The 18,192-nt window shown below is 38.3% G+C and overlaps 1 protein-coding gene across 10 annotated transcripts in view; it reads left to right on the top strand.

Moving 5' to 3' along the window:
• ZNF169 (zinc finger protein 169) overlaps positions 1–578 on the top strand; it is a 57,518-nt gene extending 56,940 nt beyond the window's left edge. For 9 of the 10 annotated variants that reach the window (XM_040449565.1, XM_040449564.1, XM_040449566.1 and 6 more), the window contains one exon: positions 1–578. This exon ends at the window's left edge or, in 6 of these variants, runs on beyond it. In XM_040449565.1, the coding sequence (XP_040305499.1) occupies positions 1–396 (396 nt within the window). In that variant the 3' untranslated portion in view covers positions 397–578. The other variant, XM_040449572.1, reaches the window with a different exon arrangement.
• Positions 579–18,192: the final 17,614 nt, after the last annotated feature.

Raw genomic sequence — 18,192 nt, 5'->3', positions numbered from 1 at the left:
GTCAGACACCAGAGGACACACACAGGGGAGAAGCCTTACCTGTGCCCGGAGTGTGGACGTACCTTTGGCTTCAAGTCGCTTCTCACCAGACACCAGAGGACACACTCAGGGGAGGCGACTGATGTGTACAGAGTGTGTGAGCAAGGACTGGGCCAGAAGTCTCACTTCACCTCTGACCAGAGGACACACTCAGGGGAGAAGCCGTGCGTGTGCAGTGAGTGTGGGCGTGGCTTCGGCTTCAGGTCGGCCCTCATCAGACACCAGCGCACCCACTCAGGAGAGAGGCCGTATGTGTGCAGGGAGTGTGGTCGAGGCTTCAGCCAGAAGTCTCACCTCCACAGACATGGGAGGACCAAGTCTGGCCATCGCCTCCCACCTCAAGAGCTGCTCTCCTGACCTTTCCTTTCCTCACGGTTGTGAAGATGGCAGAAAGCACTAGGAAATGCTGCACTTTCTTCAAATGCAGTGGAGGGGAAAAAAATGCGTTTTCATGAATTTATGGTTTATTTTCTGTACTAGCGATGGCTTTGATTTGCTAAAGCTGCCATTAAAAAAACGCCACAAACTTGGTGGCTGAAGAACAGTTTTCACACAGTTCTTGGGACTGAAGTCCAGGGTCAATGTGTGTACTTTGGTTTCTACTGAAGCCTCTCTCCTCAGCTGGCAGATGCCTGCATTCTTACTGTGTCCTCACATGGCCTTTGTGCGTGCTCTTTCCTGGTGTCTCCCCCTCTTCTAAGGATACCAGACTTACTAGGTTAGAGCCCCCAATCTATGACCAAATAAGGTTGCACTGGAGGGTTCTGGCTTCAATGTATGAATTTGGAACAATTCAGTCCGTAATACTCAGTCCTCCAAACCCCCAAAATTCATGTTCTCACATCCATAGAATATTTAAAAAAATTTTTTAACATTTATTCATTTTTGAGACAGAGAGAGACAGAGCATGAATGGGGGAATGTCAGAGAGAGGGAGACACAGAATCTGAAACAGGCTGCAGGCTCTGAGCTGTCAGCACAGAGCCCTATGCGGGGCTCAAACTCACAGACCGCGAGATCATGACCTGAGCCGACGTCAGACGCCCAACCCACTGAGCCACCCAGGCGCCCCTCACATCCATATTCTTAAAAGCTCCCAAAGTGCTGACCCATTCCAGCACTGACTCTATCCAAAATCTCATGTAAATCAAGTGTGGGTGAGGTTAGGGGTATATTTCATTTTGAGGCAAAGTTCCTCTCCAGCTGTGAATCTGTGAACCAGACAAGTTGCCACAGCTGTAGAATTTGCATTCCTTGCCACAGGGAGAAAGGAGAAAAAATTGATGGGTCTCAAGCACATCTTATGACCTAGCAAGCAAATTCTGTTACGTTTTATGGCTTGAGAAAATTCTCTGGTTGGATGCTCTGCCCTCTGGTCCTGCTGTTGTAGCAGCATGCAGCCCCTGTGAGACCATGGAGGCATTCACCCTCTGAGCGCACGGTGGGAATGGCAGACCTGATATGTTTCACCATGAGGGTCACTGTTTCCTCCTCTTGGTGGATAACACCACAGAGGTCCGACACCTGACCTTCACTGTGTCCCATCTACATATCCTTAGTTGAGCCACACAGTTTCCACTGAGGGTTGACTGGTTCCAAACTAATCTCTATCAAATGACTGTCCAGCAACACCACTGGATGAGTGTTGCTGGACACTCCAGAACATGCTTTCTCATTTTGCAATATGGACAGGCTGAGAATTCTCTAAATCTTCAAGTTCTGGCTTCTTTTTGCCGAACACTTCCTTCGATTCACCTCCCTTGTCACATTTTTCTATGAGAAGAAACAGGTTACACCTTCCATCACTTTGCTAGGAATTTGTCACTTCTGTTACTTAAGATTTCTACCTTGCACCAAACACTGGGACACAACTTGGCCACATTCTTTGCTGCCATATATATGTAAATAAATAACAAGGAGTGCCTTTCCTTAAGTTTCCAGTAATGTTCCACATTTATGTCTGAGGCTGGGGCAGAATCACTTCTAATGCCCCTATTCCTACCATAGTCTCTTTCAAGCAACCCCAGCTTTCTCTACCAAGCACCTCAAAGCTCTTCTACCCTCTACCCATCACCCAGCTCTAAAACCACCTCCATAGTTTTTCATATATACTATGATAACACACCACTCTCCGTACCAAAACTGTATTCTTTTGTCAGGGCTACCATAACAAAACCAGAGACAGGAAGTCCAAGATCACCCTGACCTACTGAAGCCTCACCTCCTGGCTGGCAGATGGTGTGCTCTCCTCACATGGTATTTCCCTTCCCTGTATGTGTGCCAGAAAGCGAGTGAGCTCTGGTGTTTCTTACTCTTATAAGGATGCCAGGCCTAGCAGATGAGGGCTTCATCCTTACATCATTTAACTTTCATTACTTCCTTAGGTCCTGTACCCAAACACTGTCACATTAGGGAAAAGACTTCATCAAGGACTTTTGGGGAAAATTCAGTTCATAGCACTCTGCTCTCTGGACTCCCCCAAATTCCTACCTGGCCCTCAACCCCTGCCATTAAGGGTCATGACCTTTCCTTTCCCATAAGTGTGAAGCCAGCAGGAAGCAATGGGCAGTGCTGCACTTTCCTCAAGTGGAATGCAAGAAGCATAGTGGTCCTTTCAACGGCTGAGGAGAGAGGGGAGCTGGACATGGCTGCTTTCTAAACCCTCCTCCACATCTGGAGACCCATCTCCCTTACCGATAGACACCATGGGGATCCTGACGCATTAGCAGCTCAACCTGTGAAGCTTTTTCTTCTTTGGGGCCAGAGCATCCCTTCTATCTGGAGACACCAAGTAGCCTGTTTGAGGGAAACTCCTTCCACACTCTAATACCAGCAGTGAAAAGTGGGAGGACTAGTGGTACCAAATAAGTCAAGTAGACCTAAAGAGCATTGCAAGAACTCTGAAAGCTACACTGTCATTGGATCAAACAGAGCCCACAAAAGTAGGCTGCAATTGGGGAGGTACCCTTTAAAGCAGGGTGACTGCCTGCCTGGTCACCCTGTTTAAATGAAAGGTTTAGAGAGGACCTGGAGTTTCTTAACAGCTAAATGTACAGAATGCAATAAAAAGTTACTCATCATTCTAAGAACCAGGAAAACACAACTAAAATGAGAAAAGACAATCAAATGACATCAACACTGAGATAAGCATGACAATGGAACTGTCTGACAGGGATATCGAGGCAGCCATCATAGAAATGCTTCAAGCAATCACAAGTTCTCTTGAAACAAATGAAAAAGTACAGTATCTCAGCAACAACAAAAAATAGAAGCTACACCAAAGTTGAAGGGGAAATTGTTAAATTAAAAACTAGACAACAGGCGCCTGGGTGGCTCAGTCGGTTAAGCGTCCGACTTCAGCTCAGGTCATGATCTTGCGGTCTGTGAGTTCGAGCCCTGCGTCGGGCTCTGTGCTGACGGCTCAGAGCCTGTAGCCTGTTTCAGATTCTGTGTCTCCCTCTCTCTCTGACCCTCCCCCATTCATGTTCTGTCTCTGTCTCAAAAATAAATAAACGTTAAAAAAAAAACTAGACAACAAATTTAAAAACTATCTGGACGGGCTTAAGGGTAGAGTTGTTATGGCAGAAAATGGAATTGGGGAGAATTTGAGGGCAGATCAATTGAATTCAGCCCATCTGAACAATGGAGAAAAAAGACTGAGAAAAAGAGCCAGAATCTTTGGGAGAAAAACAAAAAAAGCTAACATGTGTCATCAAAGTCCTAGAAAGTAAGAAAAGAAGTGGAATTGAGAAAATATTTGAAGAAATATTTTTAAGAAATGCCCAGAAATATCCCATATTTGCAAAGAAACAAATATACAGATTCAAGAAGCCAAATGAATACTAAATAAAACAAATCCTAAGAAATCTACACTAAGACATCATAATTAAAATTTTGAAATCTAAAGGAAAAAAAAAATCTTGAAAGCAACTCCAGAGAAATGACTTACTACCCATAGGGGGACAACAATTCAAATGAGAGCAGATTTCTCAGGAAATCACGGAGGTCACAGGAAGGTGGCACAACATTTTTCTTCGAAGTCCTAAAAGAAGACTGTTGACTGCAGAGTGAGTATCTACCAAAACTATCCTTCAAAAATGAAGGTAGAATTAAGCACATTCCCAGGGAAAGAAAACTAAGAATTTGCTGCTAGTGGACCTGACCTTGAAAAATGGCTAAAAGGAAATTCTTCAAATAGAGAAAATGATAAAAGAAACACTGGCACATCAGGAAGGAAGAAAAAATCATGGAAAGAGCAAAAATAGAACTATATAAATTGGCATCCTTCCACCCACAGGTTTTTAAAATCAAATGTGGTAAGTTGTAATATCACTTGATACTCTAGACAATGACTTAAAAGTGGGGACAGTAATAAAGGGGCCTAAACAAAAGTAACATTTTCACACTTCACTCCAAGTGATAATATACTGATATACTGTGATAAGGCACATATGTGTATTGTAATACCCACAGGAACCACTAAGAAAATTATACAAAGAGATACACTAAAAAACATGAGGAATGGATCTAAATGGAATCTTAAACAACAAATAACCCACAGAAAAGCAATAAAAGAGATACAGAAAAATAAGATCTAGAGGAAACAAATTTTAATTCATTAATAAAATGGCCAACTTAAGCCCTAACATAGCAGCAATTACTTTATTATCTAGACATTGGTTCTAATTACGCTAATCAAAAGACAAAGATTGCGAAGGTGGATTCAAAAGAAAAAACAAAACAAAACCACACAACTATGAATTTTAAAAGGCATTAAGTTCCCATATTAGTATCAAATGTAGTAGACTTCACAGCAAAGAAACTGACTAGAGACAAAGAGGGATGTTATATAGTAATAAAGGAATCAATCCACCAGGAAGGTATAACAATCCTAAATGTGAATGAACCAAATAACAAAATTCATGAAGCAAAAACTGATAGAGCTGAAACAGAAACTGAGAAAATTCATCATAATCATTGAGGACTTCAGGACAAATGTCAGCAAGGATTCAATAAACCTGAACACCATGATCAAGAACTAGGATCTGACATATAGATCATTCCATCCAAAAACAACAGAATGTTTTTCAAACACCATTCACCAAGACAGTCCATACATATCCTGACTCATAAGACACACCTAAATTTAAAATAATTGAAATCATATATTTTTCTTTTGTTTTTAGTTTTTTTTTTTTAATTTATTATTTATTTTGAGAGAGACACAGCGTGAGTGGGAGAGGGGCAGAGAAAGAGGGAGACAGAGAATCCCGAGCAGGCTCCACATTGTCAGCATGGAGCCCAATTTGGGGCTCAAACTCACAAAACCATGAGATCATGACCTGAGCCGAAACCAAAAGTCAGATGCTTAAATGACTGACCTGCCCAAGCTCCCCATAAGGAGTATATTCTTTAGCTACAATGGAATCAAACTAGACATCAATAACAAAGACAAAAGGAAAACTTACAAAGACTCTGAAATTTAACAACATAGTACTAAACCATGGTCAAACAGGAAGATGTTTCATAGGAAATAATTAACAAATATACTGCAGTGAATGAAAATGAAATACAACATAGCAAATTAAGGGATGCAGCTAACACCATGAGAAGAAAACTGATAGCACTAAATGTTCACATTATACATACAAAAATGATTCAAATCAGTGACAGAAGTTTATACTAAAGAGCTTAAAAAGTGGAGCAAAGTAAACCCAAAGAAAGCAGATGTACAGAAATAATAAAAACAAAAATCAGTGTAGTTCACATAGAAGAATAATGGAAGGAACAAAATGCCGGTTCTCCAAAAAGTAAAATAAACTTGACTAACCTTCTGTACGAATGACAAAAATTAGAGCATAAATACAAATCATCAAAGTCAGGAATAAAGTAGGATATCTGTTACTACAGATCCTGTAGCCATCAAAAGGGTAACAAGGGAGTGCTATGAACAATTTTTACTACGGTCATGAACTATGTATCTTTGGAGTGGACAAATTCCTCAAAAAACACATCTGAAAACTCTAAATCAAATAGATAGAATCTGAGTATTTACATAACCACTAAGAAAACTAAATTCATAGTATCATTCTTTTTATACATGGTTGGGTTCTATTTGCTAATGTTTTTGAGGATTTTTGCATTCATCTTCATGAGATATTGGTCTATCGTTTTATACTTTAACATTGTCTGCTTTGGGTATCAGGGTAGAACTGGCCTCACGAAATAAGTTAGGAAATATTCCTCTTTTCTGGAAGAGATTGCACAGCATTGGTATTCATCCATCCATCCATCCAATCCAAATGCTGGGTAAATTACTCCAATGAAACCATCTAGGCCTGGTTTCTTTTTCAGGAACTTTTAAGATCTACAACTGCTCTTGTACTAACTTTTCAGACCAATAAGCACTTCAGTAATTGTAAATAAACTCAAAACTTTACAAAGGAGAAAAAAATTAATGTGTAGGGCCCCATAAGCACCACATTTCTAATAAAGTCCACTGACCTTATCTCAACCAGGGCAGAGCTGAACGCCACAAGGGAAGTTTGTGTAGTGGTGTGTTTTGGAGGTTCAGAACAGAGAACGTGGATCTTCCCAATTCCAAGCAACTGTGGTGCTGCTTCTATTCCATTTGGGAACAAAAAGTCCAATCACCTTTTTTAAAATGGTGGAAACATGGGAAACAATTTTTTCTTCTATTAAATCCCCCAAATCTTTTGGAGGCTCTGGCCTATGGTTGGTCTAGCTGAGCACAAAATGGAGGGTCTTTTGTAGGAAGATTCTGGTTTCCTTCGCAAGCCACTATTTATTCACTCTTGGGTCTCCTGATGGGATAGGGTTTGCAATCAGCACTGCCCCCTCTCTGGGTCCCTGGCTCCATTCCAGAAGGAATCAGACTGAAGTATGCTGAGAACTCTCAGAAGAAATGGTCCAGATAGAGAAAAGGTGGCACAAACGGTCACAGGACTCCAGGATATTGGAGGCCAAGCACACGACTCACATTTATTCTGCCCACAGGACAATTATTTGTCACCCTTGAAACTGGTCATAATAACATCTACCATTTAGGTTTTTTGTTTAAGAAATAAGTGAGACAACATGTAGAATGTTCAAGGTATAGAGGGAAATCAAATATTAGAAACCTCCCATTGCTAACTTTAGCTCTTGTATAACAAATTGTAAAGTAAAAACTTTAGGGGTTTTTCCCCTTAAATAAAACATCAGGTTCCCTGGAATAGGACACACTGTGCTAACGTATATACCCACTCCCCAACACAGAAATTCTAGAAAATCATACAGTTTTGATACAAAACTTATGTTGAAAAATGGAAATCATCAAATAAAACATGAACAAAAATCCAAAATCAAAACATTGGAGCTGACCTTACAACATTTTCTTAGACCAAAATACGATAAAATTACAAATAATAAAAAACCTCTTAGAAAACAAAATTCTATTAACACATCAGAAATGAAATCATAGTGTAAATCTAATAATGTTTGTAACTGAGTAACACTAAACCCAATATGTCAGAGAACTAAAATGTTAAAGGGATATCAATAGCCAAGATGACATCATTAGACACTAATATTTGGAGGAAATGAGCATTTCCCTCAGAAAGTCAGAAAAATAACAGGTAAATGCTCAAGGAAAAAGAACATAGAAAACATTAAAGATAATAGTAGAAACTAAAACAGAAAACAAAAAAAACTTCAGTGTATTAGGATTCTCCAGAGGAACGGAACCAATAGATTTATGTGTGTTTTTTAAGGAATTGGCTCATATGATTCACGGGTAGCAGTTCTGAATCTGTAGGACAAGCCAGGAGGCTGAAAACCCAGTGAGAGGTATGCTTGGGGGCACAAATGAACAACAACAACAGAAACAGAGATAGACTCAGATACAGAAAACAAACTCATGATTCCCAGAGGGGAACACAGGCAAAAACAAACAAAAATGATGCTTAGGACATAACTTACCTGGGAAACCTTGGTTTTTGCTGTTATGGCCTTGAAATCACTGGATGAGGCTCAGCCACACTTTCAAAGAGTAATCTCTACTTAAAGTCAACTGATGGTAGATGTTAATTACCATCCACAAAATGCCTTCACACAAATACCTAGATTTGTGTTTGATTAAATAACTAGGTACTACAGTATAGCCAAGTTAACACATAGATCTATCTATCACAGCCCACCCCTTGTCAACACCTATATACATCTCCTTAAACCATACTTAATCCCCAAATAAAAACAACAACAAACTCATTCTGCCTAACATGATACAACTCCTTTGCAGGGAAGTGGTAGTTCCTTTTTGGTTATATGGAGTTCATTGGTCATGTGGCTGAATCTGGTATTTACACCTACCTTATTCCCCTACCCATTCCGTATTTTCTTTGCCAAATGAAGTGACCCAAACTTTCATTTTTGAATGGGCCATTAGTTCTAGCTGAATTATAATTTTCCACGGACTTTAATCACAGGATGAATGACATCTTTATGTCTTGAATCACACCTTTATGTCTTAGGGTATCTCCTCTGTTCTGGACCCTTTCTTCCTTAACTCTATTCTCCTTAATAATCAGGATCAATCACCCCACCCAGTATGGTGTCCTCCTTTTTTGCCTATTGAGAGGCATGAGGATCTAAAAGTAGCAATTTCCAGGTCAGTAGAATTACTGCTGTCTCCTAGTAGGAGCAAAATTTTTGACAAATCTCTATGGCTAATAGTGAGCAGAACTACTTTCACTTCCACCCCTTGATTCCTGGACCAGTGAATCCTGGCTGTGGGAGAAACATCACTATATACTGAAGGCAGATTTACAGCATATATAGCTTCTGGGAGTACAACACTGTACTGACCCTGCAAAGTACTGCCATCTAGCCTGGCACTATAAATGAGTTTTTAAGAGGCCAATTAATTGTTCTATCAAGGCAACTGCTTCAGGATGGTGGGGAAATGGTAAGAGCAGTGAGTTCCATGTGTTAGCCCATTCAGTCTTCATTTGCTGTGAAGTGAGTTCCCTGACCAGAAGCAATGCTGTATGGAATACCATGATGGTAGATAAAACATTCTGTAAATCCACAGATGATAGTTTTGGCAAAAGCAGTGCATGCAGGGAATGCAAAACCATATCTAATAGACTAAGTGTCTATTCCACTAGGAACAAAGCACTGATCCCCCATGATGGGAGACAAACTGTACAGTGTTCTGGTTTCCACAGGACTATGTTATTGTTTTGTTTGAGTAATTCTATGGACTGTAAAGAAACTGAAACCTACTTCTCATGAATAAGGCACTATGCCTAGTCTTTATGATAAGGAAGGTTGTTTGACAGGACAAGAGTGGAGAGGAGACCTTGCCAGTATACTATATGAGGTCCTGATGGCTTCAAATGTCAAGGCAGCACAGAATATTGAATTTAATAAAAAAAAAAAAACTTACAGCCCCAATTTCCCCAAGTCTAGGGAAGGAAATGGACATCCATTTCCAGGAAACTTAACAGACTCAAGTAAGAGGAATCCAAAGAAGTCCACAGCAAGAAGCATTATAATCAAATTGTCAAAAGCCAAAACCAAAGAATTTCAAAAGCAACAAGAAGAAAAGCAACCTTTCATGTACAGGACCTCCCATAAAATTTGAGATTTCTCAGTAGAAACCTTGCAGCCCAGAAGGTAGTGGGACAATATAGTCAAAGCACTAAAAGAAAAAAACCGCCAACTAAGAACACTGTATGTAGCAAAATTATCCTTTTTTTTTTTTAACATTTTTATTTATTATTGAGAGATAAAGACAGAGCATGAGCAGGGGAGAGGCAGAGAGGAGGAGACACTGAATCTGAAGCAGGCTCCAGGCTCAGAGCTGTCAGCACAGAGCCCAAAACGGGGCTCGAACTCACAAACTGCGAGATCATGACCTGAGCTGAAGTCAGACGCTCAACCGACTGAGCCACCCAGGCACCCCGCAAAACTATCCTTTAAAAGCAAAGGAGAGATCAGGATTTTCCCAGATAAACAGAAGCTGAAGTTGTTCATCACCACTAGCCTTCCTTACAAGATATGCTAAAGGGAATTCTTTAAGGTGAAATGAAAGCATGCTAAACAGCAACAGGAGAGCAAATAAAAGTATTGTACTCACTGGTCAAGGTAAATATGTAGAAAAATATGGACTACTGAAATACTGTAATAATGATGAGAAAATCACTTAATTCTAGAAGTAATAGACATATAAAAATATATAAATATGTTAAGAGATTCACAATATAAAACGTGTAAACTTTGATGTCAATAACACTGTGTAGGAAGAGAAGTAAATGTACACATATTTTGCATACAACTGAAGTTCTGTTATCAGCTTAAAGAAAAGGAATCAAAGCATGTTGACTACAAAAAGTGAAACACAAAGGAAGACAGCAAGAGAGGAAAAGAGGGACAAAGGAGTTACAAGACAGAAAAACAATTAGCCAATTAGCAAAACAGCAATCCTAAGTTCTTCCTAACCAATGATTAACTAAAATGTAAATGGATTTGAAGTCCCAAGTCAAAAGAGCAGCTGAATGGATAAGACAAAACACAAGACCCAATTACATGCTGTCTACAATAAATTCACTTTAGATTTAAGAGGCACACTCAGGCTCAAAGTGAAGAGATGGAAAAAGTATTCCATGATGAAGGCAACCAAAAGATAAGCAGGGTAGGAATACTTAAATCAGACAAAATAGAATTTAAGTCAAAAACTGTCACAAATGACAAAAAAGGACATTGTATAACCATAAATGAATCAATTCTCCAGGAACATATAACCAATTATAAACCTAAGTTCACCTAACATCAGAGTACATAAATGCACAAAGCAATTATGATGTAACAGAAGGGAGACAACAGCAACACAGCAATAGTAAGGGACTTCAATACTCTCAACAATGGATAGAACATCTAGGCAGAAAACCAACAAACAGCTTGCAAGTGCGAGTGAAAACACTCCAATAAATCCAATAAGTGATCCAATAAGATCCAATAAGATCACTTGATCTTAGCCAAAAAGCTGAGAAACACTAAGACTCCAATAAATCAAATAGGAATGAAAGAGTAGACATTAAAACAGATTCCACAGAAATAAAAAGGATTATAAGAGACTATTATGAACAATTATATGCCAATATGCCAAGAAACTGGATAACCTAGAAGGAACAGATAAATTCCTAGAAACATACAACCTACAAACACTAAATAAAAAATAGGAAACGTCAGCAGCCCTATAACCAATAAAGAGATTGAATTAGTAATCAAAATCATCTCAACAAAGAAAACCCCAGGACCAGATGGCTTCACAGATGAATTCTACCAAACAATTGAAGAAGAATTAACAACAATCCTTTTCAAGCTTTCTTAGGCCATTTGCACTGCTATAACAAAATAGCACTGACTTAGTCACTTATAAATGAAGGAAATTTATTGCTCAAAGTTCTGGAGGCTGAACATCTGAGATCATGGTGTCAGCATAGTTGAATGAGGGCCCTCTCTCTGGTTCAAAGCTAGTTCCTTTTCATCGTGTTCTCACATTGAAGGAGCTACAGATATGTCTGGAGTCTTTTTTTCTCTAAAGGCACTAATCCCATTCATGATGGCTCTGCCCTCATAACCCAAGCATCTTAAGGCCCCACCCACTTATTCCATCAGATTGGCCATTAAGTTTTCAATATGTGAGAATGGGATGTGGCAGGGAACACATGTAGACCATAGCAAACTCCTGCAAAATATTAAATGCAGGGAAGTCTTCCAAACTAATTTTATGAGGCTAGCATGACATTGATATCAAAAGTAGACAAAGACACTACAAGAAAAAAATTACAGGCCAATACCCCTAATGTATACAGATATAAAAAAAAAACCTCAATGAAACACTAGCAAGCTGCACATTAAATGGTTGTTGAAAGGACTATATGCCATGACTAAGTGGAGTTTATCCCAGGGATGCAAGGATAGTTCAACATATATAAATCAATCAGTGTGATACACACACCACATTAACAGAATGAAAGAACAAAAAAACATACAATTGTCTCAACAGATGCAGAAAAAGGACTTTAAAAAATTCAACATCCTTCCATGACAAGAACTGTCAACAAGACAGAAATAGAAGAAAATTAATTCAATATAATAAAGGCCATATATGAAAAGCCCACAGCTAACCATACTCAGTGGTGAAAAACTAAAAGCTTTGTAATCTTTAAGATCAGGAAGAAGGTAAAATGCCCACTCTTGCCACTTTTATTCAACATGATTCTGGAAGTCTCAGCCAGATAAATTAAAATAAAAAGCACCCAAATCAGGAAGAAGTGAAATTATCTGTACAGTCCGCAAACTCTTAGAAACAATAAAGTTGAAGGACACAAAATCAACATACAAGAATCAATTATGTTTCCATACACTAACAATGAAATATAGGAAAGGAAAATTGAAAAGAATCCCATTTACAACAGCATCAAAAAGAACAAAAAAGTACTTAAGGTTAAATTTAACCAAAGAGGTGAAAGCTTTATAAACTAGAAGGTATAAAAAATCTAATGAAAGGAATTAAAGACAACACTGATACATGGAAATACATGCTGTTTTCATGGACAACAGGATTTAATATTGTTAAGATGTCCACACTAGCCAGGGCAATTTACAGATTCAATGCAACCTTACCAAAATACGAACTTTTTTTTTTTTTTTTTTTTTTTTTTTTACAGAAGTGAAACATATGATCCTAAAATTCATATGGAACCACAAAGGACCCCAAAGGGCGAACACAATCTTTAGAAAAATAAAGCACAAGACATCAAAATCCCTGATTTCAAAATATATTACAATGCTACAGCAATTAAAACATAACAGTACTGGCTAAAAGACAGACATAGGCCAATGTAACAGAATAGAGAACCCAGAAAGAAACCCATGCATATACAATAAACAGATCTTTAACAAAGGTGCCAAGAACATACAATTGGAAAGGCATAGTCTCCTTAATAAATGGTGTTGGAAAAATTGTATATTAACGTACAAAAGAACAAAGTTGAACCCTAATTTTACACATACGCAAAAATTAACTCTAAATGGACTAAAGACTTGAAAAACATTAAGATCTGAAACTGTAAAACTACTAGAAGAAAACACAAGGAAAGTTTCATAACATCAGTCTTGGCAGTGAGTTCTTGAATATGAAACCTAAAGCAGAGTAACAAAAGCAAAAATAGACAAATGTGATTACATCAAAATAAAAAAAGATTCTGCACAGCAAAAGAAACAACATAATGAAAAGGCAAACTGACAGACTGGGAGAAAATATTTGCAAATAACCTATCTGGTAAGGGATTAATATCCAAAATATAGAAGAAACTACAACTCTCAATAGCAAAAAGTCAAATACCCCAATTCAGAAACGGACAAAGGATTTTAACAGATATTTCTCCAAAGAAGACATACAAATGGCTAAGAGGTATATGAAACTGTGGTGCAACATCACTAATCGACAGGAAAACTGCAAATCAAAACCACAATAGGATCATTTCGTCCCTGTTAGGATGGCCATTATTTTTTAAAAAGTTCAAAGACAAGTCTTGACTTGAATGTGGACAAACTGGAACACCTGTGCACTGTTGGTGAAACTGTAAAGTGGTTCTGCCAATACAGAAAACAGCATGGAAGCCACTCAAAAAATTAAAAATGGAACTATCATATGATCCAGCAATCCTACTTGTGCGTATTTATCCGAAAGAATTAAAATCAAGACAGCAAAGTGATATTTGCACTTCTATGTTCATTGCAGCATTATTCACAATAGCCTAAATGTGGAAGCAATCTAAACATCCACTGATGAATAAATGAAGAAAAAGTACATACACAATGGAATACCATTCAGCTTAAAAAATAAGCAAATCCTGCTATATGCAAAAATATGACAAAATAAGTCAGTTACAGGACAAATACTTTACAATTCTCCTTACATGAAGTACACAAACCAGTGAGGCTTACAGATGAAGGAAGTAGAATGTTCTTTGAATGAGTATGGAGGTAGGAAGATATATACAGACATATTGTTACTGCTCAACAAGCATAATGTTTTAGTTATGCAAGATGAAAAAGTCCTAAAAATATGTACAAATTGTACTTTTAGTTAAGAATATTGCGATGTATACTTAGAAATATATTAACTGGATAGAGTTTATATCATGTGCCCTTACCACAATTTAAACTAAAGTTAAAGGATCCCAATTCAGTGGCTACAGTTCCCACTGTAATTTCTGACCTACAGAGAAGAATGACCATGATGCTCTCCAAGGATTCTCGGGACGTGCTCACAGATTTCTTTCTTAACAGCTGTAGTGAAAGTTGGGCCCTCTGGTCCCTCCTGGGGTGAGACCTAAACAATCTCCCTAAATCTATGAATACTTTACAGTATATCAAGAAAGCTCTGGCATTTCAACCTCATTTAGCACAGGCCACCTTTTGTTCCATGTTGCAGCCAACCAACCAACCAACCAAATTGTTAGAGCCCTGTCTATCCACTCAATAACTGAGTTTAAAATCTCTTAGTGGGCCTTTACCAATACATTAGGCCTGATACAACGTTATGTTCCTTCTACCATTATCCTACACCATTAATAAAATTTCCAACATACTCCTAAACTTATGTCTGTATATACTGAAACACCCTGTTTTTTGGAGTGTAGTATCCCCCTCCTCCGAGTCACATTTTTGACCTCACCCTGTGGCCTGCTGAAACTGAAGTCTAATTCAAGTCCATAAACAAGGACAGTGGTGGGGGTGAATTGTGAAAAAAATCAGCAGTATCTTGTGAGATAACTTCCTTAGAGAAAGACATTACAGTTTATTCATGCAAAGCAGGATTAATGTCAGATGGTGACAGAATGGCTATTTCTACTAGCAGAAAAGAGTCAGTGTAATGTAGGGGTTCAGTGCCTCTAGCTTCATCAGAATCTTTCTGTATGTTTTCACTCCAATTTTCAGGGATCCATTCCTCCTCAATAAATGTCCACATTTTAACAGAACACACCATACAAAGTGAGAAACTCACCCTGCACAGTAATTCAGAATGAGACTCGGTTTTGTTTTCAGAAATGTCAGCTCTTTGGCTACAGGAGATAAATATTTCTTTTAGGGCAGAGATAGATAATTTCAGGTCACTTATGTGCAGTTCTAACTGGGAATTTAAAGCTTTGACTTCATGGTTTTATTTCCTTCCCTTTCTCCAGCACCAGAGCAACCACTAAATTTCATTTTATTTTCCAGTTTAACAAAAGGTCAATCTGAACTGGTTTCTGGGGTTCTGGAATTGATAACCTAACATGAATGGACTCAACTATTCTGTTTTTAGTCATTTTAAAAAGGCACAAACAGGGCACCTGTGGAGCTCAGTCGGTTGAGTGTCCAACTCGGTTTTGGCTTCAGTTGTGATCCCAGGGTTATGGAATCAAGCCCCATGTTTGGCTCTGCACTGACCATGCAGCCTGCTTGGGATTTTCTCTCCCAGTCTCTCTGCCCCTCCCCTGCTCATGCTATAAATACATAAATGAATGAACAAATGAATGAAAAGGCACTAGCAGTCTGTGGCATGATGTGGAAACACGTATATTCAAAATATCACCACTGGATATTCTCAGTGAAATACTTATAGAAAGCAAAATTCAGGGTGACCAGGTGTTCAATACACTTTTGTCAAAGGTTTGAATCTTAAATGTTGTCTGAAAATTTAAAAAATACAAATTTTAGAAAGCATTCAGAAAACAACAGTATGAAGTTCTAGGCCTTGTATCCCCATGCAAACACCAAGTTACTAAAGGACACAGTAAAAACAGCTTTGTGGGAGCCCTAGAAACGATTCAGAGATGTGCAGCAACCAAGTGAACCAAATGAACACCCATGTATCTCTCAACAGTAAACAAAATGTGGTATATACACAGTGGAATATTATTCATCCTTAAAAGAGGAGCAAATTTTGCCATTTGTGGCAACATGGATGAAACTGGAGGACATTATGATAAACGAAATATGCCAGTCACACAGGAATACTATGTGATTCCACTTACATAAGATATTTAACTAAAATAGTTAAATTCAGAGAAACAGACCATACAATAGTGGAAATAAAGTTTCTGTTACAATACATGAATAAGCTCTACAGCTTTCCTACACAACATGATGTATACAGTTAACAGTATGTATTATGAACTTCAAAAAATTTTAGAGGCTAGATCTCATGTTAAGTGTTCTTAACACCAAACAGACACACAAGTATACTTTAGGAGCTATTGTATAGGGCTATTACTTTGACTCAAGTGATGATACCATGTTTGCAGGTCCAAATGAATCAAACTGTATATATAAAGCTAATATTTTTTAATGGAAAGGAGTGACATAAGCAAGATGACAAACAAGGAATCTCCAGGCCCTTGTTCCCACAGAAAACATCAAGTAGATAACGACTGAGTAAAACAGCTTTGTGGGAGCTCCAGAGATCAGTCAATGATCTGAAGCAACCAAGTGAACACCCATTCAAGAGAGAGCCACACTCAAGAGGACAGGAAATTTCACATTATTTTTGCTCACTCTTGTCCTAGCTCATTCTGGTGAGATATGGTGCAGTAGGGTGATGCCAACCAATACTGTTTCACCCTTGGCAGAAAAGAGTGCTGCTTGACTGCAATGTTTGACTTGTCAGCAGCTGTCTGAGACACTAATTTGTGTCTCACATGACTTGGAGCTGAGATAGAAATGACATGATATTTTAGCAGATTAGTGGCTGTGAAAGCAGTGATGGATGCCATGGCACATGAAAACTTTATGATAACTTAAGATTTGCACACACCTGGAGGTCAGAGATTAGTGATAGATACAACATCTAGGGCTCAAGAATCCAGCAGAGATTCTTAGGGAAATTAAGACTTTTAGAACCAGCTGTGGATGCAGAATAATTGAGAAGGAAAGAATATACACAGGCTGAGGGAAGACACATCCTCAGAAGGAAGCTGAGAAGAACTCAAGTCTTTATGCTAGATGATAGTGAAGGTTTTCCTCTGTATATGTATCTATCTAGTCTGTAAAAACTAGGTGAGGTGGCTGGTTTTCAAATATCCAGGTTTTGACAATGCTCACAAAACTAGAAAGAAAGAAGAAAATGAAGCCCAAATAAACACAATAAATCTCATTCCTAAAGAAATACAGGCTTTGGACTGACTAGAAGAACACGTTAAAACAACTATCTTAAATATGCTCAAGGAACAGGAGAACACAAATAATGAACTAAAGAAAACGAGTAAGATAATATATGAGCCAAATGAGAATATCAACAAAAAGACTTTATAAAAAAGAACTAACCAGAAGCCTAGAACTAAAAATTGTAACTAAATTGAAAATTTCATAAAAGGGGTTAAAACACAGATTTGAACAGGCAGAGGAAAGCATCAACAAACTTGAAGACAGTGATATGAAGTGATCAATTCTCAGAGTAAAAAGGAAAAAAGAATAGAGAAATGTAAACAGAATCTAAGGGAATTATGGTTATCCATCTTACAAACTAATATATGTATTATGTGAGTCCAGAAAGAATAAAGAGAGTGAGAGAAAGAGCCAGAGAGCTTATCTGAAAAAAACAAAAACTTCCCTAGTTTTGTAAATACATAGATATAAAAATACAAGTTAAACAAAGCCCAAATAAGATAAAGTCAGAGACCCACGTTGAGACACATTATGATCAAACTGATATTTCACCTTAAGAAAGTAGAATAAACTAAACTCAAAACTAGTATATGACAATAATAAACACAGATAAAGAATATGCACAGATATAAAGAACAGAAAAGCAGACAATGAAACCAAGAGTTGCCTTTTTCAAAAAATCAATAGGTATATATCACCAAGATGGTGACATAAGAAACTCCTGAATCTTTTTTTTTTTTTTAACGTTTATTTATTTTGGGGACAGAGAGAGACAGAGCATGAACGGGGGAGGGGCAGAGAGAGAGGGAGACACAGAATCGGAAACAGGCTCCAGGCTCTGAGCCATCAGCCCAGAGCCCGACGCGGGGCTCGAACTCACGGACCGCGAGATCGTGACCTGGCTGCAGTCGGTTAAGCGTCCGACTTCAGC

The sequence above is a fragment of the Herpailurus yagouaroundi genome, unplaced genomic scaffold, assembly GCF_014898765.1.
Source record: "Herpailurus yagouaroundi ecotype Mexico unplaced genomic scaffold, PumYag 199, whole genome shotgun sequence".
In the NCBI taxonomy this organism is placed as follows: domain Eukaryota; kingdom Metazoa; phylum Chordata; class Mammalia; order Carnivora; family Felidae; genus Herpailurus; species Herpailurus yagouaroundi.
The sequence above is the reverse complement of the archived record's forward strand: the minus strand, read 5'-3'. Positions and strand labels throughout refer to the sequence as shown.